Below are 8,185 nucleotides of genomic sequence, written 5' to 3' on the forward strand. Positions count from 1 at the left end.
ATAAAATAAAGATTTAAATGGGGCTCCCATACAACAAACGTGATTTTTGACCAAAGTTAAGCAACGTCGGGAGTGATCAGTACTTGGATGGGTGACCGTTTTTTTTTTTTTGCTTTTTTTTTTGTTTTTTTGCATTGTGGTACGGAACCCTTCGTACGCGAGTCCGACTCGCACTTGCCCGGTTTTTTTTTGGAATAAATGACTATACTCACTCGTTTGGATTGTTAAAGTTTAGGTACATACTGAATTAGAGCCATAAAAGCAGCAGCACTATATTGTATATACAATAATCAAATATATATACACTCATTTATACATACGAGAACATGCTAAGACACAGTCGTTAGCTCTGGACATTTTAGCATAAACTCCAAAATGTAGGTCTAAAATCCCTGGAATCATACAATTATCACAATTTGCACGACGCATTGCACATTATTTAAAACTTAAACTATGACTAAAATTGTATCTTAAAAATATCGACATCTACATATAATAAAAAATATTTGAAAAAGACTATTTTACAAGCTTTCATTTAGTTTCACCTGACCGTTGTCTGTCTGTTTATCTGTCTGTGTGTAATCAAATCTTGCAAGTTAAATTTGATCCACTTCCCGGTTTCCGATTGAGCTGAAATTTTGCATGCATGTATAAATCGGGTGACAATGCAATATTATGGTACCATCGAGCTGATCTGATGATGGAGACAGGACGTGGCCCTAGGAACTCTGTGATGAAACAACGTAACCTAATAGTGTTAGGGGTTTTTAGAATTGTCTCGATGAGTATTAGTTGTCTGTCGTAAGAAAAGTACAGTCAGCGATAAAAGCTTGTACCAAAAATGAAATTTTTGCCAAAAACTTATTATTTATAAAAGTACAATACAAAGTCCTGTTTGATAAAAAAGTCTTGTGATGTAATTTCAATATAAAAAATACGTTCTAGAAGAACTATAAAAATATGGAAGAATTAGGCAAGAAGATTAAAATATAAAATTGTGCGTCATAAGGTGTGATGTTATAACATTCTTTAAAAATAGCACCCGAATCCTCATCTTACTAAATCTAATAAATGGATCGTACATACAGATTTTACAACATAAGTAAAGTTGTCATTAAGGAATGCAAATCTGTTATTTTTTATATGGAAATAACCGCGGTTTCGGTTAAAAACCGATTATTTCCATACAAAAAATAACCGATTTGCATTCCCTAGTTGTCATTCCTGTGAATCCTGTGTATGGCGGTCAGCAAAATATAATCAGCGCGTGTCGATAACCTAGTATAGATCTAGGTTGAGATAATGTATGTGTGTCGCCGCAGATTAGAGATGTGATGTTAAGATAACATGATGTATAAAACGCTTAGTTATGATGGAATAAATTAGTCTAAGATTACCAGTCAACGGTGTCTTTACTCACTCAACCCAGTTCCTCTAAACTGTGGACAATAGTTACCAACTTGTGTGCAAAAAAAACACACACACACAGGTTTAATATAAAAGAAGTACCTACCCATTTAAACGGATAAGGGTTCAAACCAGACAGAAGTTTTTGTGACAAAATAAAGTGATTGACAAAATAAAATATCGACATGTCTGTTATAGATGTTACCTACCTTAACGTTTACTTAGATATTTATTACATTTTATAAGAAGACAGCTACCGCGAAATACACAACACGTTCGATATCATCTTCTCTTTTGATATATTGGTATACTACAGTTTACGTTTTAATTTTTAAGTGCTTACATATATGTAATAAAGAAATTATGTACAGTTTTGTAATTGATTTGCATAATTGAAATTTCTCGGTAACTTACCTTCAGCAACCTACAGCAAGTAAAAGTTACATATTTTAAATATTAATGTACCTATGATTTATCGATAACAGATTTATCAATGTTTCATTTTCTCAAACACTCGTTTTTGCCACAAAAACTTCTAATTCTGGTTCAAACAGAAGGCATCTTAACTTTGAGTCACAAATGTCCACACGAGATTTGAACTTAATTGCTGTGGAATCCCTAACTGCACTGGCAGGCATCCAAAAATGGACATTGGTACCTTGTGAGTCCGAGATGATGTAAGGTGAACTACCCTATTGAATCACACGAATGATGCCCTTCAGTTGAGCCGAGGTTTCAGTGGACGTAACTGTTTTCTCTCATAGTGTTTAAAGTTAAAGGCACTTTAATTGTATAAAAATAATACAAATTGATAACCTTTTGTTGTTTAGTCTGAAAAAGTCATCGTATATTTTCCAAACAGCGACATGACATAGATGCCGACAAAATTTTAACCTAACACAGAGTCTTATCACTCAATTCGTAGTGAGCAACACTTCTTTCTTCTTCTTCGGAAACTTTAACAACTTCTTTAAAAAACTCTTCTTCTTTTTCTTTGTGCTTAAATCGTTGAGAGAGGCACTTTCCGTTCTCCGCGAGTCCAGCGAAGTCAGAGATGTCACAGAAACAGATAGGCTAGTTGACGGTACATCTGGTAAAGCTATAGTAGTAGTAGTATGTTGTGACACACACCCTTCTGATGGGATACTAGCTTGAGTATGGCTGCTAGGTTGAGTTACATACTGGCTAGGCTGACCGTTGACCTGGATGGCGGGTGCTCCGTTGGGTATCTGACCGTTGGGGACGGGACCGTTGGTGATCTTCAGCTGGCTGCCGTTGAGCCTGAGTTGGCTGCCGCTGGTCACCTCCTGGATTCGCACTGAGTTTGTGGGGAGTAGCCTGTTAAAGAAATTTGTATAATTCATACCTAGTTCATTATCATTGGGCCGCAGCTAAAATGGCAATTGTTTGTCCACTAACAAACCACTAACGCCAATCGAAAACTAAAAAAAAAAAGTGGTGAGTGTCGTGGAACACTCGGTTGGAACGAAGTTACAAAAGGCTGGTGACATGTTCATGCTCATGCTCTTTTGTTCTGTTCTCATTACACATTTCGCAGTAGTATGGCTTGTGACGGCAAAATTTGACACATCTATCGCACTATGTAGTATGGCTTGTGACGGCAAAAATTTTCACTTTTTTCGCTTAGTCCCATCCGCAAACCGTCTGAAAAGGAACTTCGTTCCGAAATGTATCAGAACATATTGTCAACTTCGTGTAACCTTCCCAAAGAGCTCACTAGTTGACGTCATTAAATATACATATGACCAGAGCTCGGATAGGGTGAGCTATTTGCCTTATATATGACATAAGACATGTCAAATTATAAGGCAAATAGCTCACCCTATCCGAGCTCTGCATATGACTGAAAACCTATTATTGTACTTTAAGGTCTAAGAAAGCGGCCGGGCAAGGACAAGTTTATGTTTAGAAGTCACAAATAACAGTTTTCATACGCAATAAAGTAAAACAGATAAATTGTGTCATCATCATCAACAGCTCATTGCTATTGCTAGAGGCATGCGGTGCAAGATATAGTACTTACAGTTTGGCAAAAAAGAGTAGTAATTAAAAAGTGGCAACACCGTGATGTCGTCCCGTTTTCTTATATAAATTGGTTTGAAAGAGACGACACTACAGTGTTGCCACTTTTTGATTTCTACTCTTTTTTGCCAAGCTGTAAATCATAGTGTGAACATACCTAGGCGTGCGGCCGGCGTCGACCGACCGGGCGAGGCGGTCCCAGAAGTTGTACGCCGTGGAGGAGACGTACAGCGCGAATATGTAGCGGAACTGCGGCGGCAGCGTGCACTCGCGGTACACGCAAGGGATCAGGGTGTGTTTCTTCTCTGAAAACACAATTATAATATGTAGTCAGAAATTTATAATGATAATACGAGACGAATCGTTCCACGAAAAAGTAATAATGTGTATTTGGATAATATAGGGCAGCGGTCGGCAACCCGCGGCCCGCGAACCTCTCACTTGTGCCCGCGAGCCTCCCGCCCTGGCTATTTTGTATGTAATATTGACAAATGATAATGTCTGATAAAGTCATAAATATTAGCAAAGTGCGGCCCGCGTCCACTTCGTTAACTGCTTTGTGGCCCTTGGCTTCCAAAAGGTTGCCGATCGCTGATATAGGGTATTGGGTAATCCCGATTTAATAATCACACATACTCCGTTGTAATAAGAGTCTCTTTTCGGAATTGTTCGTTCCTTTTTTCTTATTTGATTGATTGATTAATTTTTTTGGCATCATGTAACGGGCCATTAGCTAAGACGACAATGGTTTACCGACCAATCGCAAAGGAAATATGTCTCAGTATGACAAATGCATATCAAAAGTCACTTGACGTTATCCATGGATTATTTAAATTTTATGTGACCTATTCTATTACTTGGCTAAGGCCCCAAGGTCACAACGCTCAAAGATATACATAATTAGTAAAGAGTCACCTATGTTCCTGGCGTGGACGTACTCCGTGTAGAAGCGATCGTCGAGACTCTTGAAGAAGGCGGGCGAGTAGACGAGGATGGTGTGGCGACATCGGGAGCTGATCAGTTCCGTCATGGGCCCGTAGGGGATCGCGCCTGGCCTCAGGCTGTGCTTTGTGAACAACTGCAACAATATACACAAATGGTTATAGTGAAATAAGTTAAGATATAACTAAAAGTATAATCCTAGCGTTTTCCAGACTTAATAGCATATCAAAGGACCCAAGGAATAAAGCAGCATTAAAGGTGCATTCACACCACAGCTAACTTTTGGAGTTGGAAGAGAGATTGAAGGAACTGTGGTGCAACATTGTGCAACAGTAAGTAATTTTTTTCTCAACTTAAATCTGCAAGCGCTGTTCTAGCCATAGTCAGATGGTTTGGTTTCTTTTTAAAGTTACTATTTAGGGTGGTGTTCCACCGAGCACCATCACCAGTTTACGTGGGGGCTTATTGTCTCTGGTCTAGCCCTAGAATGTGCCATCTTTTTAGCCTTGGCATGTAGTCTTGTTCGTTTAACAGGTTTCTGGCTAATTCATTGCAGTGGTTTTGAATTTGAAGTCTTTCCTTGTACTTTTTGCAGTATTCGTTTACCTCTTATTCTATAGTTGGTATTTCTGTGTATTCATGTATTTCACTATTTCTAACTAATAATTTATAAACTGAAATAAATGTCATATACTAAGAATAATTTAATTTAAGAATAATTTAATTTGTTCAAATACTTCATTGTTCTAACTAATAATTTATTTATTTATTAATTTAATCTTTATTGCACAAAAGAAAAATCTTATAGTACAAAAGGCGGACTTAATGCCATAAGGCATTCTCTACCAGTCAACCTTAAGGCTAAGCAGAGAGATTGTGAGCGGTGCTATAATTACAACAGCAAAAACGAACAATAAATTACGTATAACATATTAATTACCTATACAAATATACTATACACATATAATTATGGTGCAATAAGTGTAAGTTATCTAATGAATGTTACCCTGTTGCACAGTGTTGCTCCACAAAAGTTAACTGCGGTGTGGATGCACCCTAATGAGGATGCTATCTATCTATGCCCGAAGGGTATGTCTACTATTTCATTATCCCGAAGGGCATAGTTCGTCGCAGCGTGTCAGAGCGAGAGAGCGATAGAGCCATGCTCTATACAGAGAGACAGCTAAACTAGTGCTTCCAAGACTGCGCTATATATGCGCTTCGGCAGCATATCTATGCTTTCGTAGCGTGATAGAGAGAGAGATAGGGCCATGAAACATACGTACTTTGAACCCAATCTCGGACATATTACTGATCATGACATCCACAAAGTCTTGGTCGTCAGCAGCGTACAGCACCAGCGCGTCGTACTCCACCGGGGCGCCCTGGTCCACGTCGTCCATAGTCAACAGCTGGTCGTTCTCTTGGACAGGACAGTGGAGCACCATTTGGCGCTCTATGGTCCATTTTTGTTCTGTTGATATAAAAAGTATCAGCATTTTATTTTATTTTTATTTTTATAAGGGTTATTGACTGTATTAGACAAGTCCAAGGTAAAAATTTGCGAAGTTTGCCAGCTGAAGTAGACATCGAAGTGATTCCGGGACTTAATTGTGTATTTAAGTTTTAAGATTTACCTCCGACGTTTCGAGGACGGCGTTGTCTCCGTGGTCTCGGAGAAGACTGGCTAAAGTTGACATCAACATCTTCTAGCCGCGCCAGATTTTCGAACTACCCGCACTTGGTCTTGTTTATCAGTTTGAACGTTTTACATACGTTTGAAATACGCGATTAAGTCCCGTTGTGCAATTTAATGCTTAAAAATTGTAAACACTAGCCTTCTTAATTGTATGTGCGAATCACGAATTAGTAATGACAATGTGTGACGTAGTTTGCGGTTTCACTTTATTTACTAATAACACCTTAGTTATTGTCCTAAAGTTCCTCAATTGTTATATACATAGTTATCATGTTTAGTCACCCTTGAGTTTTGTGTGACATATGTATGAAATCCAAAAGAATCCAAAGATAGTAAGCCTCGTCTCCATATCGCCAATGAGCCAATGTTCGATGGTTTGCCGCGCGATATGGAGACGGGGCTGTACATAAATTGCCTCAGGATACCTATTAATATTAGTAAACAAGGTTCTTTTCATCTAAATGGCATTCACAATTAATTGAGAATAAATGACAAAGTTGGGAAATATAATGATCAATGTCAAATTTCTAACAAAGTATGATATTTATACCTAATGACACCACATTTTTTATTTATTTTATTTATTAGAGCTTTCAATTATTCCACAGAGAATTGTATTAAATTATTTATAATTCTTATTTGATATAAAAGTTTTTTATTTTATGTTTTCTACTGTAGACCCCTTCTGGGTAAAAGCCTCCTCCAGCTGTTTCCATTTGGATTTATCTAGCGCTACACTATGCCATTCTTTGCCTGCAGTGGCAACAATCTCATCCTGCCACCTGGCTAGTGGATGTCCTCTCTTTCTTGAACACCACATACTCCACATAGAACATGTTAAAGTCAGCTATTATTGACTCTACTACTTTTTATTTCATTAAATGTAAGTTTACCAGTGTTGACAAGCCTGTTAGCATTGGCCAGGTCCTGCAGGTCGTCCCTGATGTCGTATCTGTCGATGGTCTCCAGGTGCCGCAGCAGCTGGTGCACCAGCGCCGCCTCCCCCGCGTTCTGGACCCACGTCTCCAGAATCCACTTCACCATGTTCTCGTGTCTGCTTTCTGCATCTTGGGCTGTTATTCCTATTAGATTGGCTAAGCCTCTCCAATCCCTGCAAATACAAAAGCTCTGTTTTAATCCTTGAGTTCCTTGGATGTGATAATTATTGTGTCAGCAATGACAATAACAATAAAAACCTAAGGGTTGTCTTTGGGTTTTTTGTTGTATTTTTTATACCACATTGGTGGCACACAAGCATATGGCCCGCCTAATGTTTAAGTAGTTGCTATAGATAATGGATGCTGTAATGTATATTGCAAACTCGGGTCTTGAATTCCTTTCAGCCTGTGGCTGTTGGGAATTACCACCCTCGTTACCAAAATTTCACTTACCCTCCTCATGGCACAATGTACTATTATAAATCTTAACATATAATCTAATAACAGGGTAAGTAATATACGACATATTACATATTATTCTGTTATTAGAAAAGCCAGTCACAGCTCACAACATCCAAAATTGGGAACTTCACATAGACTTTTTTTTTAGAATTACTGTAAGCAGGCAGGCAGTTACGACAACTGATATTGCCTGTATCCAGTAATCATTTATAGTAATCATTGACAAGTAGATGTATAGATGTGTTTGTCTAATTTATTTTTAAATTGGTTCACATTTTGTGCTGAAACCACATCTTCGGGGAGTTTGTTCCAAGCCTTATCAGCAAGTGTCGGTACAGTAGACGTCAAAGGGATGTATATTTTTTTTTCCTTATTACAAAGAGGTAAGGTGCAAAAATGTAAACATATCCTTGACGTCTACTATACAGTGAGCTCTAAAATGTCATATCATAACATCAAAACAGTATACTGCCACACACAAAGATAATCAAAGAATAACATACCTGGGCAGTTTACCCGGTCCAGTACTGGGGAATAATCTCCTTGTATTCAGACGATTCAGTATGTTTAAAGCGTCACTCGTGAAATGGCAAACCGACACATAAGACACGTCTTCGGACATTTTACTTTAAAGAGAAGTACATACACTCTTAAGAATAAAAAATGACACCTTCCACTAATAAACAAAGACGAG

At 38.1% G+C, this 8,185-nt stretch overlaps 1 protein-coding gene across 1 annotated transcript; it reads right to left on the minus strand.

Moving 5' to 3' along the window:
• Positions 1 to 1,307: 1,307 nt before the first annotated feature.
• LOC134664905 (myeloid differentiation primary response protein MyD88-like) lies at positions 1,308 to 8,159 on the minus strand. Its single transcript, XM_063521616.1, has 6 exons — positions 7,995 to 8,159; positions 6,985 to 7,202; positions 5,679 to 5,866; positions 4,366 to 4,528; positions 3,608 to 3,755; positions 1,308 to 2,745 (listed from the first exon to the last, which is right to left on the minus strand). The coding sequence occupies exons 1-6, from the start codon at positions 8,111 to 8,113 to the stop codon at positions 2,322 to 2,324; spliced, it is 1,260 nt and encodes a 419-aa protein (XP_063377686.1). The 5' UTR covers positions 8,114 to 8,159; the 3' UTR covers positions 1,308 to 2,321.
• Between the last annotated feature and the right edge of the window lie 26 nt (positions 8,160 to 8,185).

Source organism: Cydia fagiglandana, chromosome 6 (assembly GCF_963556715.1).
Source record: "Cydia fagiglandana chromosome 6, ilCydFagi1.1, whole genome shotgun sequence".
NCBI classification, from domain to species: domain Eukaryota; kingdom Metazoa; phylum Arthropoda; class Insecta; order Lepidoptera; family Tortricidae; genus Cydia; species Cydia fagiglandana.

Excerpts from the sequence above, each read along its gene's own strand:
- LOC134664905 (XM_063521616.1), bottom strand. The coding sequence starts at position 8,113 with ATGTCCGAAGACGTGTCTTATGTGTCGGTTTGCCATTTCACGAGTGAC. Across the intron at positions 5,867-6,984 it reads TAACAGGCTTGTCAACACTG|AACAAAAATGGACCATAGAG; the intron begins GTAAACTTACAT and ends TTATATCAACAG. Across the intron at positions 3,756-4,365 it reads CGTCCACGCCAGGAACATAG|AGAAGAAACACACCCTGATC; the intron begins GTGACTCTTTAC and ends TTGTGTTTTCAG.